Below are 26,071 nucleotides of genomic sequence, written 5' to 3' on the forward strand. Positions count from 1 at the left end.
TCACAAAGCACCAAGCTGATCTCCCTGTGCTATGCGGCGGCTTCCCACTAGCTATCGGTTTTACGTTTGGTAGTGTATATATGTCCATGCCACTCTCTCACTTTGTCCCAGCTTACCCTTCCCCCTCCCCATATCCTCATGTCCATTCTCTAGTAGGTCTGTGTCTTTATTCCTGTCTTACCCATAGGTTCTTCATGACATTTTTTTTCTTAAATTCCATATATATGTGTCAGCATACGGTATTTGTCTTTCTCTTTCTGACTTACTTCACTCTGTATGACAGACTCTAGGTCCATCCACCTCATTACAAATAGCTCAATTTCGTTTCTTTTTATGGCTGAGTAATATTCCATTGTATATATGTGCCACATCTTCTTTATCCATTCATCTGTTGATGGACACTTAGGTTGCTTCCATGTCCTGGCTATTGTAAATAGAGCTGCAATGAACATTTTGGTACATGCCTCTTTTTGAATTATGGTTTTCTCAGGGTATATGCCCAATAGTGGGATTGCTGGGTCATATGGTAGTTCTATTTTTAGTTTTTGAAGGAACCTCCATACTGTTCTCCATAGTGGCTGTACCAATTCACATTTCCACCAGCAGTGCAAGAGTGTTCCCTTTGCTCCACACCCTCTCCAGCATTTATTTTTTCTAGATTTTTTGATGATGGCCATTCTGACAGGTGTGAGATGATATCTCATTGTAGTTTTGATTTGCATTTCTCTAATGATTAATGATGTTGAGCATTCTTTCATGTGTTTGTTGGCAGTCTGTGTATCTTCTTTGGAGAAATGTCTATTTAGGTCTTCTGCCCATTTTTGGATTGGGTTGTTTGTTTTTTTGTTATTGAGCTGCGTGAGCTGCTTGTAAATTTTGGAGATTAATCCTTTGTCAGTTGCTTCATTTGCAAATATTAACCCCAACTCTTTTAAATGTCTGAGTTTCTGATGATACATGGAGCAGGCTGGGAAAAGGGGGCTTGGTCCCACCTGTTAATCACAATTAGGTGCAAGAGCATCTAAGTGTCAAGCCACATGCATGCACCTGGGACTGTTGCTGAGGCCCCCAGTCATTCACCAGCTCAGAGCCCGGCCAGTGTGATCCCAACGGAAGAAGAAGGTGTGCATGGTTGAGGGGGGAAGAGCCCTGTCTGAGGAGGGTAAGTGATGCCAGCAAAGGGTCTCACCCAGGAAGGCCACAGCCTGAAGCTCTGGGAATGGGAAAGGTGGAGATGGGCTTCTGATGGGCTGAAGAAATGAGGCCTGCCTACTACAGGCCTGGGCAACCCCCATGCCCTCCCACCCCCTGCCCGCAAACAACCTAAGGTTGGAAGGGACAGGAACGGTGTCAAATGTGGCTTCTCTTTGGAATTGGGCGGAGGAAGCTCAAAAGCAGTCTCTTTCAATTGGTATGAAGAATGTTTTCTTTGCAGAAAAGGCAGTTAATTTGTATACATGGATAATTGTGTGAAGCCTCAGATTATTGCCTGAAAGAGAGGACTATTTATATGGATTGATCAATTTTAGATTATTTTTCAGTTTCTAGTCTTGCTTGTTTGAATATTTTCCTCAGGAAAAAACCCAAACATTTGTCTCCATTTAATTGAATCTGTATAGTGCACAATGAGAATTTATTACTTTTTTTAAACCACTTGATAACTTTCTAAATTATTTATGGTGATTCAACCATATAACAAACAAAACAGAAAACACATGCAAACACGCACATGCGTGCACACACACACACACACACACATTAGAAAGACTATATAGAGGATTACATGTTCTCCCGGAATGATAATTTGAATGTGCACAGCAAACCTGTAGTTCTTGTGATTGGATTTTGATCCTTTATTTTAATGTATAGGCTCTGAATTATTGTTACTATTGTTTTTGTCTTAAGTAGAATTTAATTCTGAGGAAGAAAGTTCATGAGAAATTTTTTCCTAAATATCATTTGAAATTTCTTCTCAGCTATCCCTTGAGTTCACTACTCTGAAATGAAAAAGGACAGGCAGTGGAAAGGAGCAGTTGTGTACATAAGCAGAGAAGGAGGTCAATTTTTTTAGTCTGTTAGGAGAGTGATTGATTTTTTGCAAAGTAAAAAGTAAAGTACATTATCTGGGATACTTCATGTTGTTTTAAATGTGGATGATGTTTAGTCCCTGGGCGAAGACAGTCCCTATATGGCTTTCTAAGTTTGAAAAGCAAACCTTATTTGCCTTTGGGGAGAAAAGACACAAAGTGAATGTAATCATGAACTGGGAATCTCAATAAATTGTTTGGAAATGGGTAATTTTTACCCAACAACATGGCCTGAGGTATGAGTTGAAAGATAGTTTTGAAAAAGTCTTTCAATTTTTTTCATAGACACCTGGGTTGACTTTTTTGGGGCAGTGTTTATTTGTTCCTTTCTTTGTACATGAGGAAAATATCCAGTACCTTGTAATTGGATCATTGCTTTCAGCAGGAACACTAAAAGCCATACTCAAACTCCAAGCCAAGAATAACATGAAAAATAATTTAATAGTCATTTTATATTAGCAGACAGGATGTTAATGACTCATTTCTAATGACAAGTTAAATGGAAATTACACAAAATGAACAGGATCTATTTTTCAAGTACTATAGAGTGGTCACAAAGGTCCGGGGCCTGCCAGTTCAAATTTATCTGTGCTCTTCTCTATTCTTTGCACACATCTTATTTTTCTCATTTTTCTATGGACTTGATCTTCAGGTTGAAAGCTTGACATCACTGCAGCAGTGCCTGACAGAGGGTTTTATTTCTTCTATTGTTGTCAGGCCACAGTCTCATGCCTCGGGAATATGTGCATACACACTCAGTTCTTAAGTTCTCACTTTACCTGGCATCACCATTATTTGATTTATAATTTCCATAGATAGTGACCAATCTAACTTGAATCAGACATATGTATGGGATGTTACATAACCATAGTGTTTGCAATGATTGCAGCAATGAGTTCATTTAAAAGCATGGGATTTGCGATGTGTTTTTTTAATGGATAAAAGAAGTTAAAAATGTGTGTGCCTTTCAACTATATAATAAGCTTTACTGTTAGGAGTGAGTGGCTATCACTCCTAACATGTGAACATGTGACTATGTATTGGTCATTGATAAACTAGCCTCTTTTTCTTTAAAAGTCATAAAAATTAAGTCTGTATATTATTCATGCATTTCTTCATTCATTTAATATATAGCTATTTAATGTTTACTATATTTAAATGCTGAAATAAGGACTAAGAATAGTGAATAGGAAAGACATAGTCTTTATTTTCAGTGGATTTCTATTTTAATCAGAAGACAGACACTAAACATTAAACCAGGTATTATTTAATTGCATTTGTGAAAATTGCTGAGGAGAAACTTGTAGGAGCCCCAGACTTAGTAAAATTAAGGAAGAAAAGTTAGTGAACAATGTTCTAGGCAAATGAAATAGCTGAGCCACAAGACAGGAGGGGAGAGGGGTGGGATTGTAGAGCTAAAGGACATTAGAATTGGAGCCCAGAGTGCTTGTCATGGCATTCAAACCCCTGCCTCATCCCATTTCATAAATCTCTCCCCACCCACCCCTGGAATCATAAACATACACAGTAGATGGTAAATTAAGCCATGTGATTGTTTGAATTACCTAGGGATGGTAAAAAGAAAGCTGGGTCAGTAACAAAACCTTGAGAAACTTTTACAGTCAATGTTTAGGTAAAGGAGGTTGAACCAGCAAAAAAGACTAAGAATGATTGATCAGAAGCCAAGCATAGGGAGGTGACTAGACACAGCAAATACTGCCGATGGGAAAAAGGTAAAGTGTGACAGATTACAGACCAGACTTAAGTTTTAGAATTAGGATGGATGCTATGTAGAGAAAAATAGGAAAAGATTCTAGAAAGCTAGTAGATCTGAGGTCCCATGAGATCCAAGTATAGTCTTGGTGGCAAAAGCACTCTAGGAAGTGAGAGCATTCGCTGTAGTAGAGAGAGACACTCTACTTGATGACAGGAGATTAGGTGAGAGAGGACATTTAGTGATTTTGAAAGTGGAAAATGTTCAGGTTATGTCAGGTTTCAGACATGACTCTGGGAGTGAAAGGCTAAGGTAGAGAAATGAAAAGTTCATTTGTAATAAGGAGATCCAGTCAAGGTGTTGAATGGAATGTTTGTGAACATCATTCAGGATCATGGGGCTAGAAGAGAAAACAATACTCCAGTCTTTTTATGAAGGATGAATTGTGACTAGAGATTAGTAGGTAAATGATACCAACAATAAAGGAGATAGTGCATAGCTAGATGGCAAGAATGTCAAAGCAGCAGGGATTTTTTGAAAGGAGTTAAGGATGCAATGGACAGCACTAGGTGCCAGAGTATCATCAGCCTGAGGGTATCTAGGGTGTTGAGGAATAAGGAGCCATCTTCATTTGCAACAGAAGTGCTGTCCTCAATGGAGAGAGGAATTTTAGTCAAGGTTGGAAGGTAGAGGAAATGTTCTGAAAGAAAGTTTAGTATGTGGTGAAATTTCCAAAGGCACAGTGGAAGGATCTGAGAGATAGGAGAGAAGAGAGGGAGAGAGAGACGGGGGCAGAGTGGGAGGTGGGGTGGGGTGGGGAAGTGGTGCTCAGTGGAGAGCAATTGGCAGTAAAAAATGGAGCATTATGGGAATTTTATTGTAGCAGAAAATCAATACCTGGAGATGGTTTGAAGACTCAGGGACCTGGAGGGAAGGGCTAAGGAAACAAGGATTAGAGAACATGTCAGGGTTAAGAGATGACTGCCTCACTAGGGCCTGGGAACAGGAGCTTGGCTGTAATAACTAAAGCAAAGAAGAGCCTGGAAAGCCTGCCAGAACTTCACTAGAGGAGACCAAAATGTGGGGACTACCTCTAGCAAAGTGGGATTTTTAATTGTTGAAATGCTAATAGGCTAATATTAGCATTAAATGCTAATATTATAAAATGTCCAGCGTCATGGAAGCAACCTAAGTGTCCATTGACAGACGAATGGATAAAGAAGATGTGGCACATATATATAATGGAATATTACTCAGCCATAAAAAGTAACGAAATTGAGTTATTTGTAGTGAGGTGGATGGACCTAGAGTCTGTCATACAGAGTGAAGTAAGTCAGAAAGAGAAAAACAAATACCATATGCTAACACATATGTATGGAATCTAAAAACAAAAATGGTTCTGAAGAACCTTGGGGCAGGACAGGAATAAAGACGCAGACGTAGAGAGTGGAGTTGAGGACACGGGGAGGGGGAAAGGTAAGCTGGGATGAAGTGAGAGAGTGGCATGGACATATATACACTACCAAATGTAAAATAGATAGCTAGTGGGAAGCAGCCACATAGCACAGGGAGATCAGTTCGGTCCATTGTTTCCACCTAGAGGGGTGGGATAGGGAGAGTGGGAGGGAGACACAAGAGGGAGGGGATATGGGGATATATGTATATGTATAGCTGATTCACTTTGTTATAAAGCAGAAACTAACACACCACTGTAAAGCAATTATACTCCAATAAACATGTTAAAAAGAAAAAAAAAAGGGGCGGGAGAGAATAAATAAATAAATAAAATGTCCAACCTGCCAGAGGTTTGCACCAAGAAGCACCAGGCCTTGGCAATACTTGATCCATTCTGACCAAGAGTTCATTTTCTCTCCTCAACCTTTCATGTTAAGCTTTCAGGTTTAACAATTTTTTTTAAATTCTGCATTTCTTCTCTGAAGTCTGGGATATACTATAAATTACATAATTTGCATGAACTTTTTCTAACATTTTCAGTTCCTCACTGTTTTAATATCATGAATTGAATTTGGTATGAAAAAGCAGGAAGCTACATTCCTTCTTTAATCTAGTTTACTGCTCAGTACTGAGAAACTATGATTTAATACTCATCTAATAACTTGAAATAATAGTATTTTTTCCAAAGTATCTAGTTCAAAATCAGGAAAAGTATTTTTTTTCAAAGCTATGTGGTGGTGCATGCTTGACAATAAATTTTAAAATTCATATCAAGTGATGGACTTAGCTTTTTGTGGGCTGTGGATGAGTCAAATGTAAACAAGTGTAGTGGGTTAGTTCTAGTTAATATCAACATTCAAACTCTGATCTTTTGAGTTGTCCTTGGTAGTACCGTCAGGATTCCATCTTTTGTCATTTAAGAAGGAATTTGAGAATTATCTACAAAAATGACTTACCACGCTCTTAATTCTCTGCTTAAACAGTTTAAGAAATTGTAGTTGAATAATTTAGAGGCTAAGTTATATTTATGTTTATATTCTCACAATACTCCTAGTATCTGGGATACTATATATAAATGGTTGTTGGATATGCCAGTTATCTATTGCCACGCAATGCTGCATACTCACCAGAAAAACTTAGTGGCACCCAGCAAAAAACACATTTTTCATGAGGCTCTGGGGTTCAGCTGACCTGAATTAGTTTTAGCTGATCTGGGTTGGGTTTGCCCAAATATCTGAGTCTCTTCTGGCTGTTGATTGTCTTAGCTTGGATAACTAAGGAAATGTGATTCTGTTTTCTGTCCTGCTCAACCTCCAGAAGACTAGTCTAGGCATGTTCTCATGGCACAGGGGAAGGACAAGAATGAGCAAAACCAATTGTGCAAGCATCTTTCAACTCTCTGTGTCACATGTGTCAATATTCCATTGGTCCAGAAAAAGTCACATGGACAAGTCAAAAGTCACAGTAGGAGGGCACTGCAAGATTACACAGAAAGGACATGGATACAGAGAGAAGTGAAGAATTGGGGCCATTGGTGCAACTGGTCCACCACACTGAATAAATAAATGAACAAATGGATCACAGAGTGATGGGAAGAGCACTGGACTAAGGGTTGGGAGACATATCCCTGAGGCGTGGCACTGTTCATTCTGTTAATTTGGGTAAATTGTTTAATCCTTCTGGCCCCTAATTTCCTTATTGGCTCTTTCCAAGCTTTAAAAGCCTTTGATTCAAGCTTTTAATGAATATTTAATGAATTTAATGCTGTACACAGTCTGTAAGAGAAACTTAAGGAAAGTTGTTCATTATGCTATCCTTTAGTGAACCAAAATGGCTAGTGTGGATGGCCCAAATTGACTGGCTACTTTTGACTCTATGAATCTGAATATTTTATAATCAGATTCAAACTGAAAAACTTCTATTCTGAATTTCGCTATGAAGCAATGTGCTGAAAGTTCAATTTCCTTTTTAGGTCTTTAGTGTTTGCTCCTATCTGATGATTCTTTTGAAGAATACAATATGTCAGTACTACATCAAACACTATGACATTTCTTATATGTGAGATGTGTTTTAGAGTCCATTGATATTTTGCTGTATTAATTCATTGTTAGGATGAATTATCATTCTAAAATTGACTAGAGGAGCTTTATCAAATTTGGATAACGCTGATAAAAATGTGGGTTATTTTAAAGTAAATATTATGATTAGTTTTATAATATAAAAGGTACAGGTAATACAAAATGAATCCTGTTCATTATATAATAAATAATTATGTAATGTGTAATGAAATGCTGGATTACTAAACTATAAGAATAAAAACTGAGTGAAAAAGTTCTAAATAAAAATATTTTATAAGCTCCACAAGAAGAAAGTAATATACACAAATGGTCTTTGAAGATGATATTGTGTCTGAGATGACTTCTTATTTTAGTCACTTAGATTGCCTAAAAAATTCAACACCTAGATTACCAAATTAGGTTGATGAAGATATAATCCATAACTCACTTTGACATATAGAATGTTCTGTTTCAGATATACAGAAATAACTTGCCATATGATAAATGTTTATCCTTGTCCTACCTCTGGGAAACATTTAGTTTGGACTGATAATTTACTTGTGAAATCAGTCACCCCGGCCTATGTCATTTCAGAGTCTCCGTGTAGACAGATCCAAGAAACTGCACTCAAATCAACCTGGCCTGGATTCCAAAGTACCAGTTGGTTGTCAAAATGATTTGGCTGATCTGGAGAAGGAGAAGAGAAAGACTGGGGAAACTGCAGTAGCAGGCACCAATGCAACCACAGGTCTGTTAAGCCACATGATATTGGTTTTAACTGCCTTTATGACAAATGCACAATGTACAGCTTCTTACTGCCATTTTATTTGGAATATATGACTTAGTCAAAGTGATGGACCTGACCTGCGAATCTCACTGAAATTTAGTTTTAAGTGAAGCATAGTATCAAGCACTCATATTGATGTTAGGTCTGTTCATTGTTTGCTGTTATTAGATTTTTCTTCTCATTTATGGTTTTCATGGCCAAGGAAGTGTTCTATTTTAATATTGCTTTTATTATCATGACAATAATATTTGTAAATGTTTGCTAAAATTAACAAGAAGGTTTAATGGCTTGAGAAGAGGTCAAAATAATTGAGATGCTTTTAATTTAAAAGTGTCAGATGAGTGACCTAATGCAGACTTGAATTATAATAGTTTAGTTTATAGAGATAGCGATCTGATATTTTTCATCTCTACTAAAAGCAAAACAAGAGCCAATGGACTTGTGGAGAAGTTGATATCATTCAATTAAGCTACCCAGACTAACTTCCATATTGTGGAAATCTTGGATGAGTTAGCACGGGAAATGAGAATTTTCTTTCTTGGCAATATTTTAAACACACCAAAGAAGCTCAATTTCATTACACTTTATCTTTAAAACTTCACATTTCATTTGTAGAAAAGTTGAAACTGTAATTATTCTTAAGCATATGATTTGTTCTTTTCCCCTCCTTATTTGATTTTGTAGCCAGCACTCTTTTTTCCTCCCAGGGCATGTAAAAGTCAAAATACTGCATATAAAGTCTCTGAAGTGTTTCTGCTGAAACTCTGTACAATCTGGGTTCTTTCATGTAGTTAACTTACTGGCTTCTGACACTCCTATAAAAATATCCCATAGAGCTTTTCTTATTACCTTTTCATTGACTCTTTCTGAATGATAAAAATGAAATTCTGTAAAGGGCTTTGAAAACCATGCATATTGCAATTCCTCCAAATTTCGAATACTAACCAAGTGTGACTATAAAAGAAACAACTACTGCAGTGAAAATTACTGCACTGTATTGAGTCTCAGGCTATTATTAATTCATTGGAAACTATTTTTTCCTTAAGATTATGGATCCTAAAAGGTACCAGATAACACAATTGCTGAGATCAAAGTTTTTGTTTCAATCATAGGAAAACTTATTATCTGATCTTTCCCTGTGTGTGCATCTTCCTGGGATGCTACGTGACAGCCCCAGGTTTGTGCTCTGAGTGAATAGTGCAGAGTATGTTACAGACCAGGGCAGAAACTGCTTTGAACTTATTGCCTATTAGTGATGGTTTAAGAAAAAAAGAGGACCTGAAATTAAAGTGATGGTTCTACTAACCATCACTTAGTAGTAAGACTTACTAACTTTACTCAAGAGAGTAAAATGAAATCTCCTTTCTTACATTAATTTCGACATGCATTTATTTAAAAATTACTTAGTATGTGGATCTGGGCAATATTTTCACTTGCTTTCCCATTTGAAATTACAATAAATTATAGAGTCTATCTTCATTATGAGTTATAATTGAATGATAATTCCATACATAAAAATACAAAAGTAAAGCAGAAATATAATTCTTCAAAATTCATTTTTGTCTTGTGAAATATTATATATTTTCTTCATTAAAAAACCCTCTTTTGATCTGTACTTAACATTTACTGTACTTGGAATGGATAGCTCATCTCTGAATATTCATTAACCACCTTGGAGTTCAGGATAAGCAAATCATACTCTTTCTGAGCTTTCTCCTCTTTTTAAATTTGAGACATAAGTCAGTCATTTCCTAAATTCTCTTTGGATGAGAATGGCAGTGTTAGAGGCTCTGTGGCGTATCACAGAGAAAACAAAGCAAAACAAAACAAAAAAAAACGTATTAAGGCAGGGGAGCTGCATCTCCAGTTTTGCTCCTTCTGGACACCCAGACCTTATTCTTTCAGTTAGATGAAGTGGAACCATTTCAGATATGTATCTAATAATTATACTAAAGGGAAGTCTTTATTTTGAAATTCACTGTAGAAAACTAGAAGATTCGCTGTAAATGGCTGAACACATGTTATCTAATGAGAGTTTGCTCTGTTGAAGCCAGGAGCACAGGAAACTCTACCTCAGGATTGGTGCTGTCAGTCCCAGCTCCTCTTCAGTTAAGAAGCTGGTGAAAATGCTTCACCAGATCTCATGGGTGACCTTCCTCTCTGGGTACTTGATTCACTCTGGTTGCTCAACAAGGCCCATGTCTTATTTGGGGAACATTGTTATTAAGTCTGTACGTTGTTTTGTCCATAAATTACTAAAAGAACAGTTCTTTAAAAGTAGGATGATTAAGTGGTTAACTTTTGGAGTCTGAACTTAAGACTGCTGGGTTTAAACCTTGGCTCCCCTACTCGCAAGCTGTGTACCATGTCTCTATCTCTTTATTTGTAAACTTGGGTTAGTAATAGCGCTACACCATAGGCTATTTTGACAACTACATTAGATAAAATAGGTTAAAATTAGTATAGTACCTAACAAACTCCAGTTGAATCATAGCTATTCTAATTAACTTCTGCATACTTATGAGTTAATGGCCAAGGAAAAATTTGCTTCCTGACAGTATATTTTGCAAAGTGCTGGCTGTGACCACCTGATGTGGCTCTTACAGTCTCTGAGTTTCTTTCTGTACTTTTTTCCTTTGAGAACTGTATCCTCTTGGGAATTTCATGGTCTCTATGGATTCTGTGGATATGGGAAGTGATTAGAAATCTTTTGGAGATGAGTCACTGAGTCCTCTGAGTCTAAGAAACAATATAATTGTGCAGAGACATGGAAGCCCTGAGCCTCCCTAATGGACCCCTTCCCCTCCTTAACTCAGCTGCAGTAGCTCAGGAAGAGCACAGAGCTTCCCTGTTTAATCAGTGACAGTGCTATTGTTGATAGATGACATGTGTTAAGTGCAAATGTTTGTTTTAAGCTGTTTGTTTTATGTCCAGTTCCCAGGATGAACTTGCAAGTGGAAAGTTTATTGAGAAGTACTCTCAGGAACAACACATAAGGCAGAGGAATGAAAGCAGGTCTGAACAGAGGGAGAAGTGAAATCATAATAGAGTCACAAGAAAGACTTCAGCTGATCACACAGGGAGCTCTGGAGCTGGTGTGGCTCTTCAGAGTTGTCTTGTATTAGGGCGAGGGGACCAGGTTTTTATAGCCCCTGCTTCAGTCGATCATTGGAAGCAGCTGCCTTTGAGAAGGGGGCATGACTGTGGGCAAGGTGACTTCCTTTAGCCCAGGGCAAAGTCATCTGGTATCAGAGGATTATCATTTAGTTGTGAGGAGGATCTGGTTATTATGTAGGTCACACATTAATTGCAGAGATTGCTTCTGGTGATCTGACTGGCTAAATAGAAGGCCGTTTTCTTTTTTCCTCTTTATGTGTCTATCTAGAAACTTCTATCTTTGCCAGAAAGGATAATCTTTTAAAATATACCTATTTGGTTTTACTCTACATAAATATTCTCTACTGAGTAAATTTTATACTCTCCTGATCAACATTCTCTAATGGAATTTCCTTGCTTTTGAAGCTTCCACTATATTCTAATTATTCTTACATCTTTAGACTCATCCTCCATTAATTAGACTTGTCAAGTAGTGAGAAGACCCCTGGGCCAGAAAACAAAATGCAGGTACCATAAGGTCTAGTCCCAGCTCTGTACATCCTAGATGTGCAGTCTTTCACAGGCCATTTTATTTTTCTGAGTTATATTTCCCTCATCAAAATATGAGGTACCCCAGGAAACTTTTGTGCCCTGTCAATTCTGAAAGCATGTGATTACATGGCCTATTCTGATATCATAGAGTCATGGCACTCTTGTTCACCTCTAAGTAAGACCCACATAGAAATGATTCACCTCATTTAGGGACATTCTTACTGTGGTAAATTAAACAGGTAACAGGAAACAAGCTCCATGGAAAAGCTCTTCACCGAGGTCAAGATGGAAGCTAGAAAGAAAGAATGCATTTATAGGAAGGTAAAGAAGACTTCATACTGAGCTTTAATTCAATCTTATTTTTATTTTTTAACAGCTTTATTGCAGTATAATTGCTTTACAATGGTGTGTTAGTTTCTGCTTTATAACAAAGTGAATCAGCTATACGTATACATATATCCCCATATCTCCACCCTCTTGCATCTCCCTCCCACCCTCCCTATCCCATTCCTCTAGGTGGTCACAAAGCACCGAGCTGATCTCCCTGTGCTATGCGGCTGCTCCCCACTAGCTAGCTATTTTACATTTGGTAATGTATATATGTCCATGCCACTCTCTCACTTCATCCCAGCTTCCCCTTTCCCCTCCCCGTGTCCTCAAGTCCATTCTGTACATTTGCATCTTTATTCCTGTCCTGCCCGTAGGTGCTTCAGAAACCTTTTTTCTTTTTTTTTTTAGATTCCATATATATGTGTTAGCATATGGTATTTGTTTTTCTCCTTCTGACTTACTTCATTGTGTATGACAGACTCTAGGTCCATCCACCTCACTACAAATAACTCAATTTCATTTCTTTTTATGCCTGAGTAATATTCCATTATATATATGTGCTACATCTTCTTTATCCATTCATCTGTCGATGGACACTTAGGTTGCTTCCATGTCCTGGCTATTGTAAATAGAGTTGCAATGAATATTGTGGTACATGACTCCTTTTGAATTATGTTTCCTCAGGGTATATGCCCAGTAGTGGGATTGCTGGGTCATATGGTAGTTCTATTTTTAGTTTATTGGGAACCTCCATACTGTTCTCCATAGGGGCTGTATCAATTAACATTCCCACCAACAGTGCAAGAGGGTTCCCTTTTCTTCACACCCTCTCCAGTGTTTATTGTTTGTAGATTTTTTGATGACCATTCTGACTCGTGTGAGGTGATACCTCATTGTAGTTTTGATTTGCATTTCTCTGATGATTAGTGATGTTGAGCATCCTTTCATGTGTTTGTTGGCAATCTGTATACCTTCTTTGAAGAAGTGTCTATTCAGGTCTTCTGCCCATTTTTGGATTGGGTTGTTTATTTTTCTGATATTGAGATGCATGAGCTGCGTGTATATTTTGGAGATTAATCCTTTGTCAGTTGCTTCATTTGAAAATATTTTCTCCCATTCTGAGGCTTGTCTTTTCATCTCATTTATGTTTGCCTTTGCTGTGCAAAAGCTTTTAAGTTTCATTAGGTCGCATTTGTTTATTTTTGTTTTTATTTCCCTTCCTCTAGGAGGTGGGTCACAAAGGATCTTGCTGTGATTTATGTCAAAGAGTGTTCTGCCTATGTTTTCCTCTAAGAGTTCTACAGTGTCTAGTCTTACATTTAGGTCTTTAATCCATTTTGAGTTTATTTTTGTGTATGGTGTTAGGGAGTGTTCTAATTTCATACTTCTACATGTAGCTGTCCAGTTTTCCCAGCACCACTTATTGAAGAGGCTGTCTTTTCTCCATTGTATATTCTTGCTTTCTTTATCAAAGATAAGATGACCATATGTGCATGGGTTTATCTCTGGGCTTTCTGTCCTGTTCCATTGATCTATAATTCTCTTTTTGTGCCAGTACCATACTGTCTTGATTACTGTAGCTTTGTAGTATAGTCTGAAGTCAGGGAGCCTGATTCCTCCAGCTCCATTTTTCCTTCTCAAGATTCCTTTAGCTATTCGGGGTCTTTGTGTTTCCATACAAATTGTGAAATTTCTTGTTCTAATTCTGTGAAAAATACCATTGGTAGTTTGATAGGGATTGCATTGAAACTGTAGATTGCTTTGGGTAGTATAGTCATTTTCACAATGTTGATTCTTCCAATCCAAGAATATGGTATATCTCTCCATCTGTTTGTATCATCTTTAATTTCTTTCATCATTGTCTTACAGTTTTCTACATACAGGTCTTTTGTCTCCTTAGGTAGACAAAAGGTATTTTATTCTTTTTGTTGCAATGGTAAATGAGAGTGTTTCCTTTATTTCTCTTTCAGAATTTTCATCATTAGTGTATAGGAATGCAAGAGATTTCTGTGCATTAATTATGTATCCTGCTACTTTACCAAATTCATTGATTAGCTCTAGTAGTTTTCTGGTAGTGACTTTAGGATTCTCTATGAATAGTATCATGTCATCTGCAAACAGTGACAGCTTTACTTCTTCTTTTCTGATTTGGATTCCTTTTATTTCTTTTTCTTCTCTAATTGCTGTGGCTAAAACTTCCAAAACTATGTTGAATAACAGGGGTGAGAGTGGGCAACCTTGTCTTGTTCCTGATCTTAGAGGAAATGGTTTCAGTTTTTCACCATTGAGAATGATGCTGGCTGTGGGTTTGTCATCTATGGCCTTTATTATGTTGAGGTAAGTTCCCTCTATGCCTACTTTCTGGAGGGTTTTTATCATAAATGACTGTTGAATTTTGTTGAAAGTTTTTTCTGCCTCTAGTGAAATGGTCATGTGGATTTTATTCTTCAGTATGTTAATATGGTGTATCACATTGATTGGTTTGCGTATATTGAAGAATCCTTGCATCCTGGAATAAACCCCACTTGATCACATTGTATGATCCTTTTAATGTGCTGTTGGATTCTGTTTGCTAGTATTTTTTTGAGGATTTTTGCATTTATGTTCATCAGTGATATTGGCCTGTAGTTTTCTTTTTTTGTGACATCTTTGTCTGGTTTTGGTATCAGGGTGATGGTGGCCTCATAGAATGAGTTTGGGAGTGTTCCTCCCTCTGCTATATTTTGGAAGAGTTTGAGAAGGATCCGTGTTAGTTCTTCTCTAAATGTTTGACAGAATTCGCCTGTGAAGCCATATGGTCCTGGGCTTTTGTTTGTTGGAAGATTTTTAATCATAGTGTCAATTTCAGTGCTTATGATTTGTCTGTTTATATTTTCTATTTCCTCCTGGTTCAGCCTCAGAAGGTTGTGCTTTTCTAAGAATTTGTCCATTTCTTCCAGGTTGTCCATTTTATTGGCATATGGTTGCTTGTAGTAATCTCTCATGATCCTTTGTATTTCTGCAGTATCAGTTGTCACTTTTCCTTTTTCATTTCTAATTCTATTGATTTGAGTCTTCTCCCTTTTTTTCTTGATGAGTCTGGCTAATGGTGTATCAGTTTTCTTTATCTTCTCAAAGAACCAGCTTTTAGTTTGATTGATCTTTGCTATTGTTTCCTTCATTATTTTTCATCTCTTTCTGATCTGATACTTATGATTTCTTTCCTTCTGCTCACTTTGGGTTTTTTTTGTTGTTCTTCTTCTTCTTTCTCTAATTGCTTTAGGTGTAAGGTTAGGGTGTTTATTTGTGAAATTTCTTGTTTCTTGAGGTGCAATTTTATTGCTATAAACTTCCCTCTTAGAACTGCTTTTGCTGCCTCCCATAGTTTTGGGTCATCGTGTTTTTGTTGTCATTTGTGTCTAGGTATTTTTTGATTTCCTCTTTGATTTCTTCAGTGATCTCTTGGTTATTTAGTAGTATATTGTTTAGCCTCCATGTGTTTGTATTTTTTTACAGATTTTTTCCCTCTTATTGATATCTAGTCTCATAGTGTTGTGGTCGGAAAAGATACTTGATACGATTTCAATATTCTTAAATTTACCAAGGCTTGATTTGTGACCCAAGATATGATCTATCCTGAAGAATGTTCCATGAGCACTTGAGAAGAAAGTGTATTCTGTTGTTTTTGGATGGAATGTCCTATAAATATCAGTTAAGTCCATCTTGTTTAATGTATCATTTAAAGCTTGTGTTTCCTTATTTTCATTTTGGATGATTTGTCCATTGGTGAAATTGGGTGTTAAAGTCCCCTACTATGATTCTGTTACCATCGATTTCCCCTTTTATGGCTGTTAGCATTTGCCTTATATGTTGAGGTGCTCCTATGTTGGGTGCATAAATATATACAATTGTTATATCTTCTTCTTGGTTTGATCCCTTGATCATTATGCAGTGCCCTTCTTTCTCCCTTGTAATAGTCTTTATTTTATACTCTATTTTGTCTGATATGAGAATTGCTACTCCAGCTTTCTTTTGATTTCCATTTGCATGGAATATCTTTTTCCATCCCCTCACTTTCAGTCTGTATGTGTCCCTAGGTCTGAAGTGGGTCTCTTGTAGACAGCATATATTCAGCTCTTGTTTTTGTATCCATTCAGCCGGTCTATGTCTTTTGGTTGGAGCATTTAATCCATTTACATTTAAGGTAATTATTGATATGTATGTTCCTATTACCATTTTCTTAATTGTTTTGGGTTTGTTATTGTAGGTCGTTTCCTTCTGTTGTGTTTCCTGCCCAGAGAAGTTCCTTTAGCATTTGTTGTAAAGCTGGTTTGGTGGTGCTGAATTCTCTTAGCTTTTGCTTGTCTGTAGAGGTTTTAATTTCTCTGTGGAACCTGAATGACATGCTTGCTGGGTAATCTTGGTTGTAGGTTTTTCCCTTTCATCACTTTAAATATGTCCTTCCACTCCCTTCTGGCTTGCAGAGTTTCTGCTGAAAGATTACCTGTTAACCTTATGGGGATTCCCTTGTATGTTATTTGTTGTTTTTCCCTTGCTGCTTTTAATATTTTTTTCTTTGTATTTAATTTTTGATAGTTTGATTAATATGTGTCTTGGCATGTTTCTCCTTGGATTTATCCTGTATGGGACTCTCTGCCCTTTCTGGACTTGACTATTTCCTTTCCTATATTAGGGAAGGAATATAGGAAATAATCTCTTCAAATATTTTCTCAGTCCCTTTCTTTTTCTCTTCTTATTCTGGGACCCATACAATTCTTATGTTGGTGCGTTTAATGTTGTCTCAGAGGTCTATGAGACTATCCTCAATTCTTTCCATTCTTTTTTCTTTATTCTGCTTTGCGGTAGTTATCTCCACTATTTTACCTTCCAGGCCACTTATCCGTTCTTCTGCCTCAGTTATTCTGCTATTGATTCCTTCTAGAGGATTTTTAAGTTCACTTGTTATGTTGTTCATCATTGTTTGTTTGCTCTTTAGTTCTTCTAGGTCCTTGTTAAACATTTCTTGTATTTTCTCCATTCTGTTTCCAAGATTTTGCATCATCTTTACTATCATTACTCTGAATTCTTTTTCAGGTAGACTGCCTATTTCCTCTTCTTTTGTTTGGTCTGGTGGGTTTTTCCCTTGTTCCTTCATCTGCTGTGTGTTTCTCTGTCTTCTCATTTTGTTTAACTTACTGTGTTTGGGGTCTCCTTTTTGCAGGCTGCAGGTTCGTAGTTCCCGTTGTTTTTGGTGTCTGCCCCCAGCGGCTAAAGTTGTTTCAGTGGGTTGTGTAGGCTTCCTGGTGGAGGCGACTAGTGCCTGTGTTCTGGTGAATGAGGCTGGATCTTGTCTTTCTGGTGAGCAGGACCACATCCGGTGGTGTGTTTTGGGATGTCTGTGACCTTTTTATGATTTTAGGCAGCCTCTCTGCTAATGGGCGGGGTTGTGCTCCTGTCTTGCTAGTTGTTTGGCATAGGGTGTCCAGCAGTGTAGCTTCCTGGTCGTTGGCATGGAGCTAGGTCTTAGTGCTGAGTTGGAGGTCTGTGGGAGAGCTTTTGCTGTTTGGTATTACGTGGAGCTGGGAGGTCTCTGGTGGACCAATGTCCTGAACTCATCTCTCCCACCTCAGAGGCACAGGCCTGACACCTGGCCAGAGCACCAAGACCCTGTCAGCCACACAGCTCAGAAGAAAAGTGAGAAAAAAAAAAAAGAAAATAAATAAATAAAAGTTATAAAAATAAAAAAATTATTAAAAATAAAAGAATTAATGTATAATTTTTAAAAAAGGAAAGAAAGAAGAGAGCCACAAAACCAAAAAACAAATCCACCAATTATAACAAGCCATAAAGACTATACTGAAAAAAAAAAAAGGACAGACAGAACCCTAGGACAAATGGTAAAAGCAAAGCTATACTGACAAAATCACACAAAGAATCATACACATACACACTCACAAAAAGAGAAAAAGGAAAAAAAAATATTTTTTTGGGAAGTCTGAGGTCTTCTGCCAGCATTCAGTGCATGTTCTGTAGGAGTTGTTCCACATGTAGATATATTTCTGATGTGTTTGTGGGCAGGAAGGTGATCTCCACATCTTACTCCTCCGCCATCTTGAAGGTCTCTCCCAGGCTTCTTTTTTTTTTTTTTGTGGTACGTGGGCCTCTCACTGTTGTGGCCTCTCCCATTGCGGAGCACAGGCTCCGGACATGCAGGCCCAGCGGCCATGGCTCATGGGCCCAGCCACTCCGCGGCATGTGGGATCTTCCTGGACCAGGGCACGAACCCGTGTCCCCTGCATCGGCAGGCGGACTCTCAACCACTGCGCCACCAGGGAAGCCCCCAGGCTTCTTTTTAACGCTGGTTTAACTAGCGCCTTGTCTAGGGCAGTGTTTAATAGATTCTCCTGCTAAATGCTTCTATTTTTTCTGGTGATTCTCAGCTGAGTCAGATCCATTGCTCTTTCTGCTAGTGTTGGAGGATCTCCTGCAGAGGCAGGGGGTGGCTGTGGCTAAGCACAGGGACAAGGGTACTCTCAATCTTAATGTTTAAACCTCAGATTTTCCTTTATGATGGGAAACAAAGCATAAGGCACTTCTCTATTAAAACTATTTTGAGAATTAGACAAGGTTCTATTTTAAAGACCTTGACTGAATGACTGAATATGTGTTATCAAGAGTTTGGTACTTTAGAAATAATAAAATATATCCTTGTTTCTCAATTTTAAAAAAATGTGGACTTCAGTAATTCACTGTTATTCTAGATAATGTGTAGTTCTAAGCACAATAATTACTTTTACTTCTAAGGACTAAATAAATCATTGTTTAAGATATTAGATAATTTCAAACTGGTAATCCTAAAATCTGGTATATCTTTTGTTCTTCTACTTAACGTCAATGCAGATTTTTCATAATGTAAACAAAATAATGACACCAGTAGAATTTCCCTTACATTTCCAGGGAATACTGTTTTCAGTTTAGAAATACTGACAGCCTAAAGTAAAATGTTATAAGATTGCTCTTCACTTTATAGCAACCTATTTCCCTCCTTTTGGAAGGCTTAAATGTTTAAGAATATGCTGGAAGGAGAACCGCAGTCATTTAATTCTTTGAACAATTCTGAAATATCATTTCCTATTAGGCAGTTGTGTGAGTACTGACAGCCTTGCCCCTCTTCTTCCCTAGAGATTAATTTATTTCCTGCAGTGCTTGCTTTTCTTGGAAAATCTGACTCGTCAGCCTTCACCAATGGGAGATCTCATCAGCTGAATGTTAATTATAAAAGCAAAACAATATACCATATTGAAAGGGAAAAAAAATTCTCCAGGCAGTGCAACCTTTTTCTTTTCTTTTCTTTCCACTTCGTTCTCTCCTCAGTCTGTGGCTGGACAGGAACATTATCCCCTCGGGAAACATTCGGCAAGATGGTGGGGTATAGAGGAAATGTGCAGGCTTTGCCACCAGACAGACCCAAGACCAAACTCTAATTCAAAGAATGTTGAATTTCTTTGGGATTTTGTTTCCTTATCTGTAAAATAAAGATAAAAATGCCTGCCTCGCATGAAATTCTATAATGAGGCTGGCACAGTGTAGACACTAGAAAATTATTCTTATCATTATTATAGCCTTCATTTAGCACCTACTGCATATTGATTGCTGTGGCATAATATTAACCATGTCTCATATTAGTTTATAAAGGAATCTATTAGAAATTTGAAGAAATATATCTTTCAGCTTTAGGAGTTAGGCATATGAGACCAAGACACCTTATTGAGATAGCCTAGTTGAAGTCTTGTCTTACTCTTCATTTCCTTTCTCTTCTCATTACTACTCATATTTTTCATAATGCTCGCTAGATACTTATGAACTTATTTTTTTTCACCAATAAGTTCTTTAAAAACTTCAAAAGCTATTTTCTAATAGTTTTAGGTCTATCTGTTCAGACTTGAAACTGCATTTGAGTTTATTAAAAATTATTTTCTCTAAAATAAAAATTGTCAATTTCTGTTTGATCCAGTCTCAGAAGTAAAACTTTGGTGCGTTAAATCTTGAGACAAAGAAGATTGTCAGCAAAGTAGAGATAAAGTTGAGAGATACCAAATGAAGAAACAAAATCAATTATTTTAAGCCCAGAATGATCGTTCTTTCAGTAGTATGATTAACAAGTCTGTTTAAGTAAATATCTTTTTTCTTATTTCTCCCATATGATTTTATGATTTGTGTGCAATACTAGAAAGAAAAGCAATTGAAGCATTAGATGATAAAACAGAAAAAGAGATGTCATGGTGTAAACCCATAACAACTGAGACCTGATACAGTGCTCCTACAACAGACAGGAACTCTGTGCATGGAGTGCAAATTACAATAGGTACTATTCTTTCACATGGCAAAATAATATTTTTCTTAAGACCAGTGACAGTATCTTAACTTGGGTAGAACAAGGGGTTGGATCGATATGGTGACCTCTGCCTTTCACCTTTATGGAGTCACATGCAAATCATTGATTGATCCTTTTTAATGGTAAATGCATTTTTTGAAACTGTAGAGTTTTCCTATAAATAATAAGCCTCTCCCCAATTTCCTAATTTTCCTTATTAATAACTTCTAATGTTATCATTTTAAATTTCCTTTCCCTTTTTTTTTCTAAACTTTTTTCTTATTGGCAAGCGATAATCTTTTTTTTAATCCATTATTTCAGTCAATTCTGGTTCTTACTTCATTCATGAGACCCATCTTTATTTTGACCAATGAATTAAGCAAAGCAAAAAGGAACTGATGACTTTCGAAATTTATCTCAGTGAGTCTCTAAGTTCTTGTGCATAAAAAGTCACTTAATGAGTATGTTAAAAATACATATTCTTGGGATGTGCTCTCTAGAGTGGGGTTGGCAACCTCTGGTGGTGGGTCAAATGTGTCCCATTGCCTGTTATTGTACTCCCCCCAAGCTAAAAATATTTGTGTGTTTTTTTTATTTTTAAAAAGTTGAAAAAAAATATTTTCTGACACATGAAAATTATTTGAAATTCAAATTTCAATGTTTATATAAAGTTTGATTGGACCACAGCCATGCTTATTCATTTACACATTGCCTGTGGCTACTTGTGTGCTGTATCAGCAGAACTGAGTAGTTTTAACAGAGACCATATGCAAAGCCTAAAATTTTTACGATCTGGCCCTCTAGAGGAAAAGTTTGCTAACCTCTGCTCTAGAGAATCTGATTCAGAAGTTCTGAGAAAGGAACTAGGAATTGCTTTCAACATGTTTTTTGGGTGACTGTGATACAGCGATCTTTGACGACACTTTGAAAGGTAATGCAGTAGAAGAATTGTGAACAACCTGTCTCTTCTTCTCCCCTTCTCTTCATCACACCCACTCCATCAGCAAACCCTATTGGCTTTATCCTCAAACAGTATCTAGAATTTGTCTATTTTTTACCTGTTCACTGCTGTCAACCTAGTCCAAGCCATCATCATTTTTCATCTGGATTCTTGTTATTGGCTTTCTAACCAGTCAATCTTCTTCTGCCCTTGCCTCAGTATTGTCCATTCTCAACATGACAGCCACAGTGAATGTGTTAAAACCTTAGTCATGTCATGTAACTCTTTTCTTCAAAGTCCTCCAGTGGTCTCTCTACTTCTCTTTTCTCTCTATTCTAGCTACATTGGCTTCCCACTGCTCCTCAGAAACGCTAGGGGTGCTCCATCTTCAACACCAACACAGGCTATTTTCTCTAAGTGGTATAGTCTTCCCCCCAGAGATCTACATGGCTTTTATCTTTGTCTCATTTAGGTCTTTCCTTAGCCATTACCTTCTCGGCGATTCCTTCCATTCACACCTTATTTAAAATTGTAATCTCTTTATCTGGGACTACCGATCTCCCTTATGCCAACTAACATGCTACACACTTTGTTTCTTTATTTTGACTGTGAGCCACTTTCCCCACATGAGGGCACCATGAGGACAGGAATTTTTATCAATTTGCTCTATCTTTAGCTTTAAAAGAGTTCCTGGCTTACTGTGGGTTCTCAATAAATATTTCTTGAATAGAGAAATGAACCCCAAACTCCCATTCTGTACTGGACAGATAATGTATGACACTTATCAAACATGCAAAAACAGCTGCCAGGAGTATAAATATACGAGTCATCTTTGAAAAATGATGTAATATCTTGTAACCACCACAGATGAGAAGAAGAATAAAGCAGCTATTAACTTGTATCATTTGTTTTTCAATTTCAACCAATAACTTAGTTACAAAAGATGCTAAGGGAGAGAAAGTAGAGGATGGGTACAAATATTAAAATGGGTACATGGATGAAAATTCAGTTGAAAATGTTTGGAAGAGATTTCAGGAAGTTTCACAAAGAAGCTGCTTCCTAAAGCAGGTAGATGTGCTTACTGCAGGTTTTACTGTTCACCATCAGGTTGAGCAATTTGAGGACAGTGACACTCAAAAGTTCCCCAAAGGGAAAATGTAGGGTGTGACTAGCCTTGGTTCAAGTAACTGTTTAGGAAACACCAGCTTTATAAGAGAATGTAAAGCATTTTTATATATACCTGAACTGGATTCCTCAAAAATAAGATGAAACGGAGATTTTATTTGACTTAATACTCTCATTCAAAAAATTACTCATCTAATTTTATGGTATTTTTAAAGCTTCATTTTGTGGATTAAACAGTAGTCTGTTCTTACAAAGATATAGATTTTGACTATGGAAGGACATTTTTACTATCAAAGAATATATTTTAGAGAGAAAAACAAAACGAAACAAAATAAAACTTCATTCTGTATCTGTTCTTCTACGGATGAAGTATTTGGCTTGACCTCCAGGGAACTGAGTGTACATGATTCCATGTCCCTCAGTTAATATGATCATCTAAGTAACTATGAGTATTCTAAAGTAATCAGTCAATATTCAATTCAAAGTAAGAAACATCACCTCCAAATTAAGTTTGTGACATTTCCAAAGGAGTGGTCGATGAATGCCAGAAGATTTGAGGGCTTTAAATCAATTTGAATTTTAAAACCTAAATAATTGTCAGAGAAATCGGTTCTTTCACATTTTGAGATTTCTTGAAAGTTAATGCAATAAAGAACAAAGTCTCTATGCAATGTGAAGTCAGCTTTGCCTACTTCAGCTGACCACTAAAGCACAGGCGTTATTTAGGGGATCCCTACCCTGGGTGGAAGATGGGGCTAGATCAGGCAGGGAGAGGCAACTTATAAGCTCCCTTCCAAAATTAAGATTGTTTAAATCCTATTATTTTATATTGAGATAATCTAATTATTCTACTCCCTCACCTCCCATTTTTCTGCTTAACCCTGTACTATCTTAAATCAGTTTATTGACAAGGGAGAGTGAGACTAATAACTGTCAAGATGACAAATTGAACTTTCAAACTACAGGCTTATAATAGTTTTATGTGAATATGAGCTAGTAATAGCAAGTAATATTTCTGTTGCACTTTATGTTTTACAGAGCACTTGCAGGTCCTTTATTTCATTTGATGTTTCCTCAACTCTATGATTCAGTTATTACTACCAAAACTCGTTCATTGGTAAGAAAATAGAATTCAGAGATTCCTCAAGACGCGCAGCGAGTGTGTCTTAGAATCAGGAGTCAGACGGAGTTCTTCAGATTGTTTCTCTGTACTACAATATATCTATTTCATTTGCCCTCCCCACCTCTCCCCTCAGGAAAAGCAACGCTGTGAGGGAAGAATTCGGTTGTTATCCCTTTATGCAGATAAAGGCGCAAAGATAGTAAATGGTAGAAGTGGGACTTAAATCTGGGCATACTGCCTAAAAATCCTGTGTTCTTTCAGCTGTAATATACATTGTACAGTGTGTAGTTTTATTGCTGTTTGTGATAAAAGAAAGACCTGAAAATCTAAAGGCAGCAGTTGGGGATAGTGGATGATGAGGAGAGAGAATGAAATCAAGGAAAGCATGGGATCCAGGCGATCTTCCTCTCATTGGACCCCACCTCCAAACCCCCAGCATCACTTAGCCCTGAGGGGAGATGTTGACAGAGGAAAGTAAATTCAGGCTGTTTAGGGGAACTAACATGATGTGCTGAGAAATTCTACTTCTTTCTGCTTTGACATCCCCTTTCTTCTTTCCCAGTTATTCTATGAGCTCCTCAGAGGTCACAAAACTGTATATTTTGTCTTTATATTTCACACATATAGTAAAAATAGCTAACAGTTGGTGAGACAGTAAACCTCTTTATTGTAAAATATAAAACTCTTTACATTTATTGACTCATTTAATCTTTGTCATAACCCTATAAAATAAGCATTATTATCCCTTCCCCACTCTTGTTTTCAAAGATGAGGAAACAAGGTACGTAAAAGTTAGTTAACTTCCTTAAGGTTATATAGAGCCAGTGTGTAGTAGAAAAGGAAGGAAGAAAGAAGGAAGGAAGGAAGGGAAGAAGAGGAAGAGGGAGGAAAAGGGAGAGGAAGGGAGGAAGAAAGGAAGGAAGAAGAGGAGAAGGGAGGAAGGGAGGGAGGCAGGGAGGAAGTCATAGGCTAATGAGCGCTCAAGGGTGTGAGCTCAGAGGGTTCCTCTCCGGGTCCACGTGGCTAGCACTTAACATACCACTAGTACAATGAGGTGTGGGAGAGTGAAAGAAATGATCAGTCTTCTGTACCTCTTGACCATTATAGTTCATGCTATTAGGGTTCTTTTCTTAAACCACCCATGCTCCACAAAGCCATAATGGAAAGAAATGTCTGTCTTCCCTGAACACAGACAGAATTCCTCTCTGCCATGTAGCTTGCTTTCCTTGCAAGTGTGACATGATGTGTTAATGTCAAGTCTGTGTATATGTTCATTAGAAGCTAGAGATCGTACAACTTATGCTTGAGGCCTGTTGCTTTTCTTCAGTTTAACATTATAGGTACCCTTTTCTCCTCTGCCATCTTTAGAACTCCACTAGGTTTGGGCTCCATTCCATAGCCATTGTGTCACAGCTGAGGTAATGGGTCTGCAATCGACATTTTTTAGAACACAGTCAAGCTCCAGCCTCTTACTAGCTGTGTGATTGCTCGGCAAGTCTCTTAACTACACCTCAAGTTCAGTTTTTTTACCTTACATTACCTAGAAAATAGAGTTTTTATAAGGATAAACTAAAATGCAAAGAAAAGCATTTTGTAAACGGAAAAACACTTTATAAATTTAAGGTATTATCTCACAGAAATATCTACTTTGTTTCTGAAGGGTTTGAATTAGTTCCTTGGGGTTTTTTTTGTTTGTTTTTTTGTTTTTTTTGGCTCTCTTATTTTGTTCTCAATTAGTTGTCAAAAAAAAAAAACATATATGCATGTGAGTTTCCTACAGACAGTGTTTGAAAGCAAGTAGTGTCTTTCCTATTTCTAATGCATATTTCTGATGGACCCCGCTTAATCTTTTTTTCTTACAGAAATCTTCAAAAATGAAAAACGTCAAAAATAATGAGATGTGACTGAAGCCACTTGGGCAGTGAACATAAATGTTGCAATGGAAAAGCAAGCCTAGCCTTCTAGCTGAAAAAAACAGCTATTTCCCAGTGGACCCCAGAAGAAACTTGACTGGCCACTGCAAAGGAGGAAACAACCTTAAAAGTTTTAACAGATAAAACTTAAAGAGCAACCTGTGATATGGAATTCACATAGTCTATTCTGCTGTGCCATAATCTATGTGCATTGTTTTATTGTTACTTAGGACATGTTTATTTGATGTGCACACTTTTTGTGGTTCTCATTCCCACTGCTGACAATTAAGCAATTGGAAATTAATTTTATATTTTAGTTTCCGAGTAAAACCAGTTGAAAATAAGATAAAAGCTCACCAAATATTTTCATTTTTCTCAATTTGTTTTACCTTTTTTTAGTGTTACCATCGTTACTGTTAAAAATAACAAAAAATAATTAGATCTGAGAGTGATCTAAAATAATCAGGTTTCTTATCTGATTCCCTTGGAGCTGTGGAAATGAGTTTGACTTCACATTTTCATTTTGTTTTAGAAATACA

The 26,071-nt window shown here is 37.2% G+C and overlaps 1 protein-coding gene across 1 annotated transcript in view; it reads left to right on the forward strand.

Moving 5' to 3' along the window:
* THEMIS (thymocyte selection associated) overlaps positions 1-25,618 on the forward strand; it is a 170,551-nt gene extending 144,933 nt beyond the window's left edge. Inside the window, exons 5-6 of the mRNA XM_082633696.1 lie at positions 7,908-8,061; positions 25,482-25,618. Coding sequence (XP_082489822.1) covers positions 7,908-8,061; positions 25,482-25,513 — 186 coding nt within the window. The 3' untranslated portion in view covers positions 25,514-25,618. The remainder of the gene's footprint in view (positions 1-7,907; positions 8,062-25,481) is intronic.
* Positions 25,619-26,071: the final 453 nt, after the last annotated feature.

This window comes from Mesoplodon mirus, assembly GCF_964341445.2.
Source record: "Mesoplodon mirus genome assembly, chromosome: 10".
NCBI classification, from domain to species: Eukaryota; Metazoa; Chordata; class Mammalia; order Artiodactyla; family Ziphiidae; genus Mesoplodon; species Mesoplodon mirus.